The sequence below is a fragment of the Tyto alba genome, unplaced genomic scaffold, assembly GCF_018691265.1.
Source record: "Tyto alba isolate M040663 unplaced genomic scaffold, T.alba_DEE_v4.0 Super-Scaffold_8, whole genome shotgun sequence".
In the NCBI taxonomy this organism is placed as follows: Eukaryota; Metazoa; Chordata; class Aves; order Strigiformes; family Tytonidae; genus Tyto; species Tyto alba.
In genome coordinates, this window is record NW_024881329.1 from 5,337,807 (window position 1) to 5,357,094 (window position 19,288).

At 40.8% G+C, this 19,288-nt stretch overlaps 1 protein-coding gene across 4 annotated transcripts in view; it reads right to left on the reverse strand.

Annotated features, from left to right (window-relative positions):
* Positions 1 to 19,288, reverse strand: part of KCNC1 (potassium voltage-gated channel subfamily C member 1) — a 128,936-nt gene that overhangs the window by 34,932 nt on the left and 74,716 nt on the right. For all 4 annotated transcript variants that reach the window (XM_042784467.1, XM_042784466.1, XM_032984855.2 and 1 more), the window contains 1 exon segment: positions 3,293 to 4,226. In XM_042784467.1, coding sequence (XP_042640401.1) covers positions 3,293 to 4,226 — 934 coding nt within the window.

The window sequence follows — 19,288 nt, forward strand, 5'->3', positions numbered from 1 at the left end:
ATTTAAAGATACCCTCCTGCCAAGTGTAGATTAGGCCAGGACTGAGCTGCTGAGTGTTGGGGACAATTTGAAAATTTAATTCCGACCTACCAGAATTTACATTCAAACCATCTTTGCTTTGTCTGCAAATGACCGTAGCATCATTGGTAGCAGCTGTGCAGCCTGTGGGCAAAGTTCTGCTGTTTGCATGTCGGTGCCAGGAAAGGGCTCCTTAGCCTGAGAGGAGGCACTGGGCCGTGGCTGTGCAGAGCTCTCCGTGGGGCCCCCTTGGCCCTGTATGGACCGAGAACAGCCGTGAACTGCTGACTCAGTGCATGGGAGGGCTATAGAGAGATAGTCATACAGGGAACTATTTCCTACTCATCAGTGTTTTGTGAAGTGTTTAATTATTTCACTACACGTAATATATGGAATTAATAACTTCATGTGATGTCTTTTACACCTGAGCAGCTGAACAGGTTTTTGGGGAATAATGTGTTAGATATACATCATATAACCTTATATCACCTAGACCCTGTCACACTGAAGCTTTACAGTTAAAAATTGCAAGAAGTATCTTGGACAACTCAGACATTATTTTAGAAATGTTAGGCACCCATTCTGTGTTCCTAGTACAATGTTAACTGGTTGTTTACAGTTTGGTGCTGTTAACCAGTCCAGATATTTTACAGTGTGGGAAACATTCACTGGTTGCGCGTCTCTGTTTTCATATAATGTGCAGGTTATAGTTTCAGGAACAAGTAAGTGCCTGTGAATGCTTCATATTACATAAGTGAACCTCAACATCCAAGTCAATGCAGATCATGTTTTAACAGTTCGGTTCTGATCTTACTTATTATTTTTTACTTTTCTTTTGCACACATATAGATCTTACCCTATTAGGAAGCTAAGAGATGCAGACAATATTTTTTTGCTACTAGTGGTGCATAATCATTATCAGCAACAGAACTCCAGCAACAGTGTTACCGAGTCCATTTTATTAGCTGAAGTATAAGTGTGCTTTGTTACTTCTTAAAATATATATGCTTGTATATGTATATAAAAATAGTCTCTCTTAATTATTGCAGAAATAGACGTTGCTGTTACTATCAATACTTCATGGATATTGTGGTAACAGCTGATTTTAGAGCACTGATGGTGGCAAAACAGTTCCACATTGAACCAAAATTACACGTATTCTCAGGATACCAGTGTGGAATTGCACTGAACTCGTAGAGTTCTTAGTCCTCTAGTTCTGAGAGAGGACCAGGGTAGGTAATGGAAGGAACTTTATAAAGCAAGGGATTTCTGACAAGAAAGTTACCCTGTAGCTGACTGCTAAAGTACCCAACAGTCTGGCGTCTCTTGCACATTACGATTGGGTAGTTGGCATATAGCTCACAGTAGGAGACACGCAATATTGTTTGTGCCCTCTTTCCCTCTTGATATGTGATGCCACAAAGACATCTACTTATGAGGAAGTTTGCTGCTTGGACATGCATTGTGATAAGCATTTGCAACCTGAGGGGAATGGATGATACAACCATACGCTTATGCGCCAAAGATACAATAGGAAAGGACAGTCTATCAGTCACGTGGATTGTGATTGGCCTGTTGCAATGGAATAGCCTTTAACAAAAAAAAAAATGAAAGCTATTTACCTTCTGAATGGATTTTACATAGTTGCACAGAAGGGAAAATAAACAAGAAAAGAAGAGAGAAGAGAATAGAAAAGAGAAAGGTTCCCACCAGCTCTTCCCCTCCAAAATTAGCATCGGCATTGGTGAAGTCACACACAAAGGAAAGCCTAACTTTCTTTGTGCCTCTCACAATGACATCAACATGCATGGCTATGAGATGACGAGAGAATATCTCACTCACAATGAATAACAAATCAGAATTTTCTTCAAAGTAAAATAATGGTAACACAAGACCATCATAGGTATATGCTAGCTCTTTCAAAACATCTCTTTTTGACTAGATGTCTGTTAAAATCACTTGACTGGCGATCTGTTCTATCTTATACAACACAGGGGGATATTCTGAATAGGCTGAAGAATGTCTGCTATGCAACTTGGCTGGAACATCTGCCAAAAATGAAGTTGGCTTTGTTTTCAACATGGTTATCTACTTTGAAATTACTCCATAGAATAAATAGTGATATTCCATGGGTAGAGGTAGATTATGGGGTTTAAATAATCAAATTGAAGCCCCGTAACTTTATGTGCTATAGGAGAATTCTCATAAAACTGAGATATTCCCATAATTAACCACTAGCCATGGGATATTATAATATATTCCATGGTGACTAGTATTTTTTCATTTCCCTCCCCCCTCCCAGCAGAATTAGTATGATTAATTTTGCTCTGGTTTCACCTATTGCTAAAATGAATCAGTGTAATTAAAAATAAGAATACCATATTATGAGGCGATCACTGTTTAGGTCAAACCAGCCAGTAATGACCAGTCAGACCTTTCCCACTTGGCCTTTGCTGCTAGAAGGTTGAAAGAGCTGTAACTCACCAACCCATACTTGCAAAAGGAGTGTGTTTTAGAAAATAGTGGTTCAAAATCTTCGTAGTTCTAAATGCTAAATTCTAGTGGAATATTATAGAATAGATTGATTTGCATGCCATGGAATAAACATCCTTACATCTAGTCTTGTCTCAGAGTGAGTCATTTTGCATTAGTGTCAAGAATTTGAGCTGTTGTTCTACTTTGCAGTTAATCATCAGAAAGAGACGGGATTGTCTCATGAATATGCATGATGGTATAGTTGTCCCTTCAACTTACTAGGCACCTAGTTTCTGTAATGAGATGTACAAAACAGCTGAAAGGTCCCAAATGGGAACAAATGAGAAAGCATCTGGCTGTTTCAAATTCCAGCCCTGTTTTGTCAGAAAACTCTGTAATTGCTGAGTACTTGGCTCCTACTCTGCTCTATGAAGCATTCAGCTCTCAGGAGCCTCTGAAATGCATTACACAGTCCAGCAACATAGCTGTAGAACTCTCAAAATTCTTCCACTAGATGTAACAGCTCTTCAGAATATCTTGAGACTTGTATGCCCTTAACCAGGACCAAAGTTTGGGCTCCTAGAGCGTGCTCTCATCCTTAGTTTTGCTGATCAGCCTCCACTGTACCATTTGTCCCTGCAACCTAGACTTCACACATATTATTCACTGTGTGATGGTGGGACTAGAATGGATAAATGTGCTACCCATTGCTCTAAGAAAGCAGTCTGGCTGAATCTTAAATCACTACGCGGGATGGAGGTTAACGGTCAGATGGACATTCCTCTAAGAGGTTTCCTACCTGCTCTGTTAATTTCTAAAATTTCTTCTTGGGCCAGTGGGCAAGTGTCGCTCTGAGTACTGTGGTGTGGAGAGTTTACGACAGATTTACAATAATTGGGGGATCCCAGCTGGGGTGGCCTCGGGATATGCTTCTTTTTTTTCTTTGGTAGCTTCTGCTTAGCCATAGCTAAGGAGTAATACATTCCGAAATTGTTCACAATGACAGGGACAGGCATGGCAATGGTCAGCACACCAGCGAGAGCACAGAGGGCCCCCACCAGCATGCCTGACCAAGTCTGAGGATACATGTCTCCGTAGCCCAGGGTCGTCATGGTGACAACAGCCCACCAAAAGCCGATTGGGATATTTTTAAAGTGTGTGTGTTCACTGGCACTAGGGTCATTTGGTTTAGCACCTATTCTCTCGGCATAATAGATCATCGTGGCAAAGATTAAGACGCCCAATGCCAAAAATATGATGAGCAGCAAGAATTCATTTGTGCTGGCGCGGAGGGTGTGTCCCAAGACCCGCAACCCAACGAAGTGGCGGGTCAGCTTGAAAATTCGCAGGATTCGCACGAAACGGACTACGCGGAGGAAGCCCAGGACATCCTTAGCAGCTTTGGAAGACAGGCCACTGAGTCCAACCTCTAGATAGAAAGGCAGAATGGCCACAAAGTCAATGATGTTCAAAGAGTTTTTGATAAATTCCACCTTGTTTGGGCAGAAAGTGACTCTCATTAAGAACTCAAATGTAAACCAGACCACACAGACACCTTCGATGTAGGTGAGAAAGGCTTCAGTCTCTGCTTCCCTGTAGTGCCGCACCTGGGTGTCATTCCCGATGAATTCAGTTTCTGTCTTGTTCACAATGGGGTTAAATCTCTCATGAGTCTCGAGGCAGAAGGTGGTGATGGAGACCAGAATGAAGAAGAGGGAGGCAAATGCCACATACTGTGGAAAGAAAGATATGAGAGAAGTGTTAAACAGTAGGCCAAGTACAGGGGCTTTGATTCTGAAACACCAGGGAGAGACAAGAGCTGTATTAAAACTAAAGATAATGCCAAGACTTCTTCCTGTGGGCTTAAGATGCCAAGTCTCTCCTGCAAAGACAGCCTAACATCCAAACTTTGAGGGAGAGCAGTAGATAAGTGCATGCAAACTTCCATTCCTATACAGATGGCACTTTAGTGTGAGTGTAAATTTAAGCAGGCATTTAAATCTCAGAGCTTTCTGTGGGGCTTAAGGTTAAGGACATATTGAAATTCTACCTTCCTGGACTTGGTCTTTGTTACTTCCCGGTCTTAAAGATAGAGCACACCTTCTGGACAATTATCATGTGAGAGTCTTTTCGCAGCATTGTGTCAGTGGTATGGTGGTATCCTGCTCTCAGCTTAGTGACAGTTGTGGTATTTCAGATCTCGGTAAAGTGCTAGTAAATACTAGTGGCAGTCTCAGGTTGGCTCTACAGCAAAGAGCAGAGTCCTGCTTGGCATTGTCAGACTTTCTTGCCAAATCCCAGGGACAGGTTGAGGAATAGTCACATACCAAACTGAGCTCTAATAGAGTAAATATCTCTGTTCTCAGTTCCTTTCTCCAGACTTCTTGGGGTTGGGGACAGAGAGGGGAAGAAAGAGGTTTCAGGCATGCCTGTCAGCTGTTCCAAAAGGAGACAGACCTATTGGATTTCACCAGGCAAGTTTTTCATTAAAAGATTCTCATTACAATGTAAGACTTGTACCAGAGCTAGATGAACCTTTTTTAAGGCTGTTGGATTACAATTTGGTTAATCAAGTTACAGTGAAGGATGGAGCAGCTCCTAAAGTCAATGAGTGTTTATCTTAGGAGTATTTGCCCCTCCTGCTTAAGTTCGGCTTTTTACAGATTATAGAATAGTTTGGGTTGGAAGGGATCTTTAAAGGTCATCTATTCCAACCCTCTTGCGGTAAGCAGGGACATCTTCAACTAGATCAGGTTGCTTAAAGCCCCATCCAACCTGACCTTGAATATTTCAGTGTTTCACCACCCTCATCATAAAAAATTTCTTCCTTCTATCTGGTATGAATCTACTTGCTTTCAGTTTAAAACCATTGCCCCTTGTCCAATCGCAACAGGCCCTACTAAAAAGTCTGTCCCCATCTTCCTTATAAGATCCTTTTAAGTATCGAAAGGCCATGGTAAGGTCTCCCTGGAGCCTTCTCTTCTTCAGACTGAACAACCCCAACTCACTCAGCTTTTCTTAGGCTTTCCTAAGCCTAAAGGAGATCTCTTGGTTGTATTCCAGGATAACTGAGGGGTACAGTCAGGCCAAAATTCAGAACTCTTGTAACCACAGTTCCTCTGCTCAATCGTCCTTCAATCAGTTAAGTAGTTTGCATATATCCAAGAAGTGTCTTTCTGTGTAAGAATGGTACAGTAATGGTAATACCTCTTTCCATTCCACTCCCTGCATGTTATCTTCCTGACTGGCTTCTGTGTCACCTTGACAAGATATGTCACGTAAGATATTTCACCATCTTCATAAGCATGAGCAACTGTGGTGATTAAAATATTATTTAAATATTCTTATAGTGTCTTGTTATTCATAAAGTCCCTTTTTCAGCAGTGTAGCCAATATAGGGGTTAAAAAGAACTAGTTTTTTCTGACTGTCTATTGCCAGTAAATGCCGTGCAATAATCTAAAAGAAACTGCTGCCAGAGGAATAGACCAGTTAAAAATAACCTATGCTTCAAGTTACCAAAACTCTCCTGCAATCAAGAAGTTCCTCCAGTCTGCTTTCCTGGGTAGACCTAGTGCAGAATTACTCTTGACCTTCTATATTAGCAGACAAAGTCAAAAGCAAGGATTTGCCACAGTTTATGTGAATGATTTAATAGAATACAGAGAAACTGGCAGAGAACAAAATCACAGAATCGTTTATGTTGGAAGGGCCCTCTGGAGGTGGTTTGGTACAACCTCAAAGTTGGACCAGGTTGCTCAGGGTCTTGGGTCCAGGTCTGAGTATCTCCAAGGTTGGATCCACAGCCTCTCTGGGCAGCCCATGCCAGTGTTTGGTCAGTAAGAGCAAATGAACTTGGAAGGATAGAGAAGCAAAGAGGCTCTTTTGCTTTTCAAACCCAACTTTGTTGCCAAAGAGACTTGGCCATTGTCACAGAATAAAAAAAAACCAATTCCTTCCCCTAAATGCTTCAGGCTATCTTAGCATTTTTATGTGATGATCTAGTATGCATGCTGATATGTGCTAAAATCAATGTCTAACATAAATAGTTGTCTGGAAGATAAATGAACTGGAGGTTAGGGAAATTGAAAAGCAGGACTGCAGGTATATTTTTATCAGATCCTCTTGTTAAACAGGGAAATTTCTCCATCTGTGAAATAGGTTAAAGAAAATACCAGCTGGTGTTTGTCATGTGCTTTGTGATCCTAGATAAATCTACACAGGTTCTATATGCTTTCACTTTAATATTACTGACTTTAGTATATCAACAGTCTCCCTGAGAAAGAAGTTGAAGAGTCTTTTAAGTGGTCAAAGTCAGTTTGTGTATGATTTTGTTAGCACTCAGAGCTTAATTAAGTAGAGGTTAATGCCCCATTTGTGTGAGTATGAGTAAAATGAGAAACAGAAAGCATCATGCACCAATAACTCAGGAAAATGTTGCTAGCAGCCTTAGCATGTCTGCTCTATTTCAGCCCAGAGCAGATTTTTACTTTAGAGTTGTAGAGCCCTGAAAATTCCAGCTGCAGAAGGAAATGCTGACACTTTGTTAAGTCGGGTAGCACTCACAGATAAGGAGCAGAGAGGGAAATAAAATAATTTTGCATCTTAAGGGGTCTGTGAAGAAGGCCCTTTTCTTTATGCTGACTCAAAACGCAATTCTCCTCTTGGTGTATATGAATATCACTTCTGAGTGAATTTTTCCTGCTTAGGACAACCTTCAGGCTGACCTTGCACAGCAAGTATCTTGAAAAGTGATGTTTTGCTGTATTAAAGAGAAGAAATAACCGATTCTGACAGGACATTCAAATTCTCTGCAGTGGTACATGCTAGCAGGGTTACAGTAGAGAACATCACACCCATGATTTCTCTTCCTGTTAGCCCTTGTGTGTGCACACCTTGGCTTCAAAGTGGAATTGAGAACCTTTAGTCCCCAGTTTGGCAGAGCAGGAACCACCTGCTAAATGAACATGAAGCATTTGCTTCCTTCTGTCTGTATTTAACAACATCCAGAGCCCTTTCCCAGGGATGGGCATGTTCTTGAATGCTTTACAGCTTTGGAAGTGTGGGTCTGCTTTCAAGATTTCATAAAAACATGCCTGAACAATGGTATTGATGGGAAGAATATGAGTATTTCTTCTTCAATTTAATAAATATTTTTTTCTCTGTTGAATTACTGTCTAATCCTAAAACCGATTTTATATTTGGGAAGTAAAAATGCTCCTTAGTCATTCCATGCTTCAATACTGAGAGGCCCTTGTTTCTTGTTTTAGAAGAAAGTCTGCACAGACTAAAAGGAAAAGACAGTGGAGAGCAGCCTGTTAAGAAAGGTCCCATGGCTGTTCCCCAGGCCCTTGGCTGACCCAAAGAAGTGCAGAAATACCTGAGAATCAGGCCTGACAATTAATTTACTGGCACCCATCTCTGAGATTTATTGCCTGCAGCTGCTTGGGACACAGAAATTCAACAATTTGCTGCAAATGAACATGTAATACATCATTGGCATAGATTTATGCTTGTGATCCCCAATTTATATTGCCCCCACCCTTTTTCTCTTCTGAATATTTTTCTTCATTAATTATCTGATACAAGATCTAGCAAGCTGTAAGCAAAATCCAATAGCACCAAATTCAGTGAGTATGGTTTTCTTAGGAGACCAGCATTCATTCATGCCAAAGGGATCAAAAAAAGAGTGCTCTCTGGCTCACCATCGGAGGCCAACAGAGATCAGCCATCGTGCCTAACATGATAGCTTGTCAAGTCCAGAGGTGAGCAATGCTGGTAAAATCTAGTGAAGACTATGGGACGGATATGTGTTCTAACATATTTGAAAAAAAGGCTATCTCTTTTTATTTCACTAATAATAGCCTGAACACTAATCAAACCAATGGATTGCTCTTGTATTAATTAGTGGTTCTTAATCTTTTTTCTCCTGACATTTCACAACAGAATTTCTCTTCTTTCTAGGATCTGAATGGGCTGGGGGAAAGGAGTGAGGATTTTATGAAGTGATGTCATGTGCTGTTGAGCTACAGAATGGCAGCTAAAATTTTCTATAATTAAAGAAAATACCTAGGTGAAGTGTTGGAAGTTATCAAAACTCTTTTATCTGCTTTGACACATGCGAATGATTCCTATTTCACTAGAGGTGCTGCTGCCATTGCTTTTTTTCTGGCTCTAATACCAACAAAGAAAAATCTCAGATTGTCCAAAACCAAAGAAGCTGTAAGAGGAGGCAGAGAGGAGATTTTTAAAAGGGAATATTTTGATTAAAATATGAGTTACATTAAAGTGTCTTCATTCTGGAGAGAGAAGAAATTACACTCCTGTGCAATTTCTCTTAATAGCGGATATATTTTAATAAGGTTATTTTGAAAGAGTGTAAAAGACCTCGTGCCCTTAAGTGAAGAATTTCATCATCTAGTTTTTATTGCCTCTGATTAAATCAATCTATCTGTCTATCTATCTATCTGTCTGTCTATCTATCTATCTATCTATCTATCTATCTATCTATCTATCTATCTATCTATCTATCTATCTATCTCAAAGGCCTGCTTCTCCCTGCTTCTCCACTGCCCTCGCCATTTTTGTCAGTGCACATGAATATGAAGTGCCAGCTAGTTCAGAATAGTAGTGTTTCACATCAGTTCTACATAGCTGAAAAAAGGAGCAAGGTGACAGAATAAGACCTATCCTCTCGTGAATAATGAGCAAGTATCTTTCCACTCAGCATGGAAAGAAAACAGAAGTCCAACAGCCTTGAAAACACAAATAAGCCTTCTAATAAATGCGGATTAGGTGGCTAGGCTTACTCAGAAAAAAGGTCTGAAGATTGGACCAGACAGTATTAAATACACAGGTGTGGCTGTTTTCTTCTAGGAACCAGTTTTTAAAACAGCCCTTTACCTTGCATTTTTGAGATAGTTCTGGTCTTGGAGATAAGAAACCTTTTTTATGCTTTGTTTTAAACACACATTGTTGTAACCCACTAGAATTCATTGATACAGTGCCTGGAGTTGCCAGGCTTTAATGCAGTTGGGCAGTGAAGGCTGGGAATGAAAGCACCAGGACAGAAGTCAGATGACTAAGGCTCTTTCCAGCCTTCACCACTGACCTATTATTAGTCTTCAAGCATGTGTGCCTGCATCTTTTGCACCATCCTTTGTCTAGTTTTTTTTTCCTGAGATAGTAAACGTTTTGGGGCTTGGGACTCTGGGCCAGTTTATGTCTGCCCAGTGTCCAGCCCGATGTATTTCTGGAGTGGGGACCTGGGAAGGGAGACCTTGGCTGAATCTTCGATAAGAGAGACACCACTCTTGGATCATAGACAACAAGAAAAGTGTGTGGTGGCAGTGGAAGCAGCAGGGCTTTCACAAGTCAAGTTTCAGTATCTTCAGAGTTTGTTTTCTAGGAATTAGCAGTCTACACAACACACCATTCATAATTCATTCCAGATCACACATTCAGAGTGAGTTAGTAGAAGCTGCACACCAGAGATGGATGCTTTTCTCCTTTGATACTACTCAGAATCATCTAACAATCCTGACTCAAGCTAGATGGGAGAAAAGAAGCAAATCACCCTTAGAGAAGATTTGCCAGCCTCTCCCTTTGCAACTGCTTATGGAAGTATTTTTAAAGTTATTCTTAATCCCTATCCTTTTGCCAGGGAAAATCAGGAAATTCTACCCTTCCCCAAACTTCTGGATGAAAGGCAGAGGAAGATGGCATTTTTTCTGAACTGTATTTGTTGAAGCATTAGGAAATCTTCTATAGAAGTGGCACCCTGTCTTCCTACTGATATATTCTGGTGAGTTTTGGTTTTAATGACAAAAATATTAAAATCATTACATCATAACCCTCCCGGTTCTGTTGAACCAACAACGCACCAGACCTAAGCAGAGGTTATCTTGCTTAGTCTGTATGAGCAGGGCCTCTGAGCAGCATGAGATTTGCTGCTTCTCTCATAGGCGAACCCAGGACTTGCCAAGACCAAAATGGGAGATGATAACACTCTCACCATACATTTTTGTCTCTGAAGGAGAAATACAGGAGCTATTAGTACTGTGGGGCTTCCAGAGAAGTATGTCATGGCTTTAGTGAGATCCAGTGCGTTGCGGTTGTTTTTTTGTTCTTCTGCTTTTGTGTGTGTGTGTGCAGGTGGGGGTGGTGGTGTGAGGAGAAAAGGAGTGGGGGAGCAAGTGGGGAGAGTAATAAAAAAAATTCCAAGTCTAGTGATTTTTCAGTAAGTCTGTGACTGGTATATGCTGTATATCTTGCAGGAACAAGCTAGGCTCAGAAGAATTTCAGCTTAGTGCTGGCAGCCCATGAGCTGGTTTTCTACAATGCATCCGTAAATCAAATATACCCAGAGCCCTGTCCTTTTTGCTAGACCTGCATAAACCCCTGTGATTTCCATTCACAAGTAATCATTTCAAATACTTTACCATCTTTCTCTTACACTAGTTCATCTGCTTGAAGTTTGTCTCTGAAAACTATTACACCTGTATGAAGCTGACATTTGCCTATCTGTGACTGGATTCACAAAGCTTTGTCTAGATTTTATTTTAACCTGAAAACCATACTTTAACCACTCTGCATGTAAAACTTAGTCCCTGTATCACCAAAATGTTTAACAATAGAGACAAATCTTTTTGCTGCAGCTCAGCCAAACTATGGGTTAAATGAAAGCTGCCTTAAAGTGTTTAGGTTTATAACCACTTTATTATCTGTCAAAACCTATTTTCCAGGCTTTCTTAGAGACATGGACCCTGATTCAAACAAATGACTCATTTTGAATGTGCAACTAATTCTGCTGAATTTTTGAAAGAAATATTGAATCTGTATGACTGATCAAATGACTAAATGTAGGCACATGATGCTAGCAACCAGATAATGCTGTGGAAGTGAGCAAAATCTAGAACTCTGTCAAAAAGCAACCTCTGCAATATTTCATTAAGAATCCTCATGTAAGATGTTTCAAGATCCTTTGAGCAGTGTTTATGAAACTGAAATTATTTACAAGGGGAAAAATCCAGTTCTGCTTTTGTAGGTGTGATACAAGTATATGAGGACGCAATCAGATGTTGCCACCAAGCTCCTCTCTGTGAAGGGAGAGATGACCGTCTTGGCAGTCCATCTTCTTTCAGACAGATGACGAGATAATTGATACACACTCTCACATCAGCAAACATACTGGTTCACTCACAAGATGACTCAAATTCATGTTTCTTAGCTGAGACAAATGGAAGAAGTAGGCTTGCAGATAGACAAAGCTTGCTCCAGAATCAGGCAAAAAGTCCACTAGCAGCTCATGGATGAATTGATTATGTAATGCCAAAAAAATATATGACAGCTTGCAAAAAAATCTTGGAATGCTTAGTGGCACACAGACATGAAACAGCGTGTTAAAAAAAATGTGCAGTCATCTGTGGAAAATATGCTTAAGTTATTCGGTGTTGACATTGCAATAAATAAATTAGAAGCAGATCTCTCAAATGTTAGTCCTAGCAGGCAGCCATGTGCTTTGACAAGGTAGTTACTGGGATAGGCAAGACTGCATCAGAACTGGAAGTGTGGTATGTACAGAATCTCTCCATGACCACATGGCCAGCCAGCTGGTCACCAGGCAAAGGTTGGAAGGGTTCTTTGTAGGTCACAGGCAAGTTTTCCAGTGTCATCTAGGATAGATTAAATCTTGTGATTGAATAGGCATATTGTCACAGAAGAGATGTGAATTTATTTTGCAAGCTTCCTTGCTAGCTCCCTGGTCAGGCTTGTAGTGAGAATTATATGGCAATGGTATGGTGGGAGTAAGAAATGTTGCTCATATTGCTCAGCAACAGCTTAATGGGAAATTCTTATCTGAACATATATAGAATCCTGATCCAAAAGGTCTCCAAGAGTAATGCAGCTAGGTATATGGGATGCTGCAAAAGGAGCTGTAAGTGTTGAAAGTAAATCTTCGTCTCTCTGAGGGACTGCAGAAATGTACATTTGGTAGGGACCTCCAGATGTCATTTCCCTGTCCCAAAGCACAGTCTTTGATCATTCCTCAAAAATGGCTATATTGACTGTTATTAAGGATCTCCAGTGGTGAATATTGTAGAAATTCTGCAGGAAAGTTATCCTAGTGCTTCACCATATTTTATTTGTGTTTTTCCTTCCCAATGCCTAACCTAAATCATCTTTGCTGCATTTTAAGCCTGTTCACTTTTGTCCTATCCATCACAGACAGCTAAGCATTTAGAAATTTGCATATGTTTTCCTTCCTTTGTAAGCTGACAACCACTAAACATTCAAATGTTTCATGAGTCCTAGACTCCTGTTTTCACATGCTCATGCTTTTGCTGCATAAATTCAATACAATTATTAATCTAATTTTCAGATGATGCCACACACTTTTATGCTGTCAGTTCTGTCAAATGCTCTAGAGTTAAAGAAACTGAGAAGGTCACAGAACATTTCATACACTGGAACATAAACCAACACATGAAAAATAAAACCAGGGAATTATTGCTAGATTTTTCTGTCTTTTTCTGTTAGGCAGTAGGTAACTTCTTTTGAACTCCGCACAATTTCTGTTCTAAACTGAAAAGGAGAGTTTTGTAGCAATGACTTGTGGTAGCGTCATGCGTTAGGATTTTCAGGATCTCACCTCAGCACCTTTGTTCTGGATGCTATTTTATCTGCTGAGAAAATCACACTCCCTTCCTCTCTAACTTGCTGCCAGTTCTTCCTCGTGGGAAGGGAAAAGGTGTTTCTTATGCAATTTCTTGACAAAGGGGAATTCCTGACTAGAGCTAGGCAGAATCCAACCGGGAAAATCCAAATACTTGCAAAGTCAGCTTAGTCCTGAGGCTTCCTATGGCTTAGAAGTATTTTTTATTTTTCTCCTTCCAAACTGAATAAAAAAAATCACACATGTGCGCATGGTTAGGATCAGGTGCAGCCATCAGAAGGTAGGTATGTGTCTCTGACCAAGCCTCACAGTTTGATTTTGGAAATGTGAAACTACAAGTATAATTGGTTTACAGGTTTTACTTTCTTGCTTGCATACACAGGTGCGCACATTCTCTCTCTCTCTCTGTCTTCCGAAGTTGCTAACTTAGGCATTCCTTTGACTTGAATTTAGCTGTAGGTTACATGAGTCCTGAGATTCTTTACGGGGGAGCAAGACTTTTTTTTCCCTTTTTGTTACAGCTTTTTCAAACCTACTTTTAGAGTGGTGCTAGAAGCCTTTCACAGAGCAGGAGACATATTTCTTTAGCCTTTCAGGGCCCACCCTCAGTGGGGTTTGATTCACCAAATTCAGCTGCGCACCAGCACCCAATAAATTAAATTGTTATAAGTATGAAGCAGGCAGAGGGTGCTCGGTGGTCTCCAGCTCCATTGGAAAGAGTATGCCCTGCTTGCTTATTTTTTTGGAAGAGGAAACACTCCAGTGTGTGGAAGTATTGAGTGCAAAGCTCCACGAGGAAATACCTGAAATACACAGCAAGGCTTTGTCCTGAAAACAGAACTTGCTAACCTAACCTACAAGGCTGACTTTTCTCCCTGTGGTTTTTATGCCAAGATATTTGGAGTGTGTTCCAGATCATGTTTCTATTCAGATAATAATGTATCTGCTTGAAGACAAATTAAAATAAGCAGCTGTCAAATGTTTAAAATGTGTTTAAAATGTGGGTAGGCTGGCTACATAACCACCCTTGGAGAGGGTGTGAGATCTACCTGCACATGGGCTTCCACATGCACTCACCAGTAGCTGGTAGGGTATCAGTCAATAGTTGTTCTCAGCAACTGCATAGGACTAAGGGGAAGATCCAGAAGGCATCAGCCCCCCAGAGGGGAGCAGTTTGGGTCTGCAGGGCCCATGATGGTGGGGTCCTTACTATAACCTCTCTCCCAAAGCAGCAGCGTAGCAAAAGTAATTGTGATAGAATTCCTCTTTGGAGACACAGACCAACCTTCGTCATATCTGACCATGGATTTTTTGAAATTTCAGTTTCTGACCACTCTGAGAAATGTTCTGAAGAGCTTTAAATTCTGGGAGCAGCTGAGTGTTTGCCCTCTGATAGTTGAGCTGAGCACCCCAGAACTGAGGCACTCAAAAGAACTCATCACTCTGAAAAAGTGGAAGCCCTGGGATCCCTTTGGTGCCACTAAATGCTGAGCTCAGGATTTCCTGGCTTCACTTCAGTTTATGTGGATGGATGTCAGAGATGATGTAGTCTCTGAAAAGTCAGGTGTTTTAACAAGGTGGCTGAAAATGAGGTGTTAAACCTCAGGCATTTCAATGACTGCTTCATGTTAGACAATTTCACATTATTCAGTGAAAACTTTTCTTCATTAACATTTTTGTTTTCCAGATTATGACTAGCAGTGTGTTGTACACACTTTTCCTCTCATAGTGTTCACTTAGCTTAAGCCATAGCTACTAGTTTGTGCTTTTAATGCATTTTAGCCACAATTCTTTCCTCACTATTGTGCCATGTATAGCAGAAGAGCTCTGTTAAGCTTCTAGATGGCCTAAATATGTTACAAAATATTGAGTTCTTTTGTGCCTTTGCTCTGCAAAACCTAAATATCAAACATCTAAATTATCTGGTCCCATCACTTTAGTCAGTTATTATGAAACATTAAGAAATTCCAACAACTGCTAAAGCAAATGAGACATTATTTTGAGAAGAAAAGAATGTTTTCATTCCCCAGTTAGTCGGAGTCTATTGCACAGCTTAATTTTTCAAGAGCAAGTTCTCAGTAAGGTGATATGTTGCTTACAGCACAGGATCTCTTGCCCTAGGAATGGTAATCCATATATTCATGGTAATACCTCGACATACAGGATTCTTCCCCAGTGCTAGTCCCACAAAGTGACAAGGTGGCTGTAAATTTCCACTCATTAATAAAATCCTAAGTATATATGAAGATGTGTGTCACCAATGGTGAAATAAAGAGAATCTTTTGTATATACATATGTATAGAATAAGATTAATATATAAATATAGACACACATTTATATTTGCATGTGTTATACTGTGCTCTGTTACAATACTATATTGTGTATATTATATATTAAATAAAATGTCCCGTGTGGTATTTATAATATAGATACAACAATACATCCAACATCATATTGTTATGTATATAAAAACTATCATATGCTAAATTGCACGTATGTTAAATATAAATACATGTTTGTAAATTAAGTATCCAATACCTGCCTCAAGGACTGTGGGGATGCCTGGCTGTAGCATGAAGAACTGGCAAAGGGGCCTGTTCTCCTCTCGAGCACAGCCCTGCCAGGGTAGCTGGCATTACTAGGGTGGCATTGGATTGAGAAGAGCTCCCTGAATGGGAGTGACCTGCCACCCAGAGGCAGATAGAGGCTGCTTGTGGGGACCAGAGGCCTTACAGAAATGGCCTCGGTGTCCTGGCACCTCTGCAGCCTCAAATCCCTCCTGTGACTCTTTCCACAGCGCTGTGTTTCCAGTGCTCTTCCTCTCACAAGCAAGGAGAGGAGGGGCTCTTCCTAGCCCTTGACTCCTATCCTGTGTTGCTTCTCCTTTTGCTAGCCACAGCCCCTCTCCTCTCTTCCAGGGCTGCTCCTCCCAGGCGGAGAGGCATCATGCTGGGGGCACCATGTTCTGGAAGGAGGCTTTACCAGGACAGACTCGGGGCCAGCCAAGAGGATCACCTGCCTCACTCCCAGCACTTGAGATGCAGCATGCGTTCCAGGTACTTTGCCCTATAGATTAACCACGCCATGGACAGGAGGTTTGTTTCTACTGTCTGAACACAGGTTGAATGCCTGTGCAGTGTTGCTGCACAAGACCCACTCTGATTCCTATTCTAAAAACTGCACACAAGCCCTCTGCAGCAGAAAATTCTTGCCTCAGCTTTTACTACTCATAATTTCCCTTTGTGGAGTTCTGCTTCAGTCGTTCCCAGGTGCAAGATCTATACTTGCTATAATGTCCTACGGACAGATCCCTTCTCTGCTGTGTTTCCAAATTTACCATGCCAGTGAATGAAGGGGTGATGGTGGTGATATATGGCGTTTCATCACCCTCTTTTGTCAACATCAGTTCTACTGTCTCTCTGAAGAGGAGAGTATGCCTGTGTTTCTGTGGCTCTTAAATGTGCCAGCATTAAACAACTGGTGCCATAAGGTGGCTACTTGGTGCCAGTCTCTTGTTCAGGTGGTCACGCACTTTGCTTCCCCAATTAATTTTTTTTTTTTTTTTTTTTCCTTATGTCTCATGGGAAGTGGCTCATTTTCTTCCTGGTGAGATTCCACTGTTTTGTGGGCAAGTACATATATGATATTTAGGGAAAGGTATTTTTTTTTCTCAATAGTGAGCACCATAGTCTGTTGTAAGTATCCTAGGGAGTCTTCTTAAACTCTCTGAATACTGTCTGTATCTTTGCCTTAAAGAATTATTGCTCCCATATGTGAAAAACAAGGAAAATGTCCTTTTGCTGTGGAGCTTAATAACTCTAGTTAGGTTTCCTGTTTTCTAGGATGTTCTAGTAACTCTTTTAAACTTAGGCAGCACTTTACATTTTAAAGATGCCTTACAGAGTTTGAGTTTGTCTACATAAAAAGAATCTACTTTGAGCTTGACACAGAAGGTCTAGTTAGTTCTTTTTTTGTGCAGAAAGGTACCTCTGAAATACTGTGGCAGATCTCACGCATGCCCAGGACTTCCAGTCATTACAAGGCATACTGTGGCCACAGATAACATCAGGAAGGGATAGGACAGCTACAACCCAAACTCAGGAGGGCACCTATGATGGTTTGCAGTGGAGGGCAGTTAGGGCACATTACCACTCCGCTTGCTGACAGCACTGTCCTGATTTAAAGGAGAGAGTTGTATCATCCTTTCTTTCCCTGGTAAAATATTTTGTCCTACTGTGTATATTCACCGTACCCAATCCAGCTACAGTAATGCATGCCCACAGACATGCAAAACCTCTGTGCTTATATGCAGGAGAGCAACCAAAACCAAATTGTCCTCATTGTTATGTTTTTAAGGCTAAATTGATATGAGCCCCATGTAACACCTGTGATACTAACCTGGCTATCAGCTAGGTGCAGCGAGCACCCCTCCTGTGAGCCAGCCCAGTGTCAGCAGGGGTGAAGTTCTTGCAGAGGGAGGATTTCCAGGGTTAGTGCCGCAGGGCTGATTCCACGGCATTGTGGTTTTGCTCACAGCAGTTCAAAAGGGCTCCCTACAGCCCTTTACAAGTAGCTACTGTGAGGGTCAGCATCTCATCTGGTGCTGTGGAGCTGCACTAAGTACCTCTCTCTGTTAACCGCTTTTAGTTGGGGCTGCAAAAGACTCAGCACTACTGAGAGGAGACCTTTAAACACCTACTGTGAGGTATATTGCATAAGCAACAAGCAAACAGTGCTAAAAACAACCTCTCATGCAATCAAGGTTAAAAGGAAGATTCAAAGATTAGAAAAGGAACACAATGGAAAAGGAACGTAGCCTGAACCTAGAGGAAAATTGTTTTCTACATAAGAGGAAAGGAGTTTACAGTATTTTAAGAGGTTTGCTAGCAATATTAAGCAATTGTATTTAGCTTGTGTCCTGCAGTATGCTCTACATCTTGTGGGATAATAGGATCCTCTCGTCTTTTATTGTTTGCTGCATTCTGGCTGTATCATCTGTGATACAATTTCTTTGGTTTATTCAAGTGCACAGGCAGGTATGATGTGAACCGTGGTTGAAGAATCAACTTTCCGAATTCTATCCTCCAACATAAAAGAAATATCCTTCATTTGAAATAGCTTTGTTTGAATATTATGCATATACCTGCACTCCAGAGAACCTGAAATATTACAGAGCATTTAACAGTGTGGAACTCTTTATGCTTTGAAAGTGCTGTTAAAATGGTAATATAAGTATTAATCTCTGAAACTGTTTTGTAAGGCAAAACGAGTAGATACTAGTTCTGTTCTAGTGATGCTCAAAGGTTAGAGCCTGTATTTCTCAAGTATACTGTTTTAACTTTGATTACACAGCTACCAGTATTGAGGTCTCAGACTGGGACAAAATTAGGGGATACTATTCAAAACATGTCTTAATATCCAGACTTCCACAGGGATGGACAGGACTCTCAGATTATGAGTGCTGACCCGTTGTTAGGGTGCTGTATCTGTTGGTGAAGATACAGTCCCCCAGAACTTGTGTCTGCAGACTTCAAAGCCATCTGGTCATGAAATTCCAGCTCAGACTTTCAGCCATGCTCATCCTTTTAAGAAGAGCTTGGGCAAATGATTACATACAAAAAATCTATTTAGCAATAAGGTCTTTAAAAACAAAGTGTGGTCTATAATGCTGGCTTGTTTGAAAAAAATCAACTGAGGAGGCTGGGGGTGAAGTCAAAGAACATATATATATATATTTCTCAATCAGAGATTGTAGTACTTTTATATTTAACTTGCAATATAACCTCAATGAGGAGAAAGAGGCAGCTTCCTATTGTGACCTCTTTCTCGAATGCCCTGTGCTTCAGATTAAGGTGTGCAATTTACTGGAATGGTGGAAAAGCCCTTTCCTCATCTTGATGTATAGGTGCAAGCAACTTCCCTAAACACATTACTTGCAATTTAGCAACACAAATGCCCCTTTAACCTCAGGATAATTCAGAGGACATGGATTTGAGTGTAGTAACTTGTTTCCTGCATAAAGTTGTCCTTTCTGGACTGTATAGGAAGCTTATCTCAGCTGCTGACTGGAGTCAGGGGAGATGAATACACTCCCTGTTGCCACATCCTTTGCCTCAGAAACA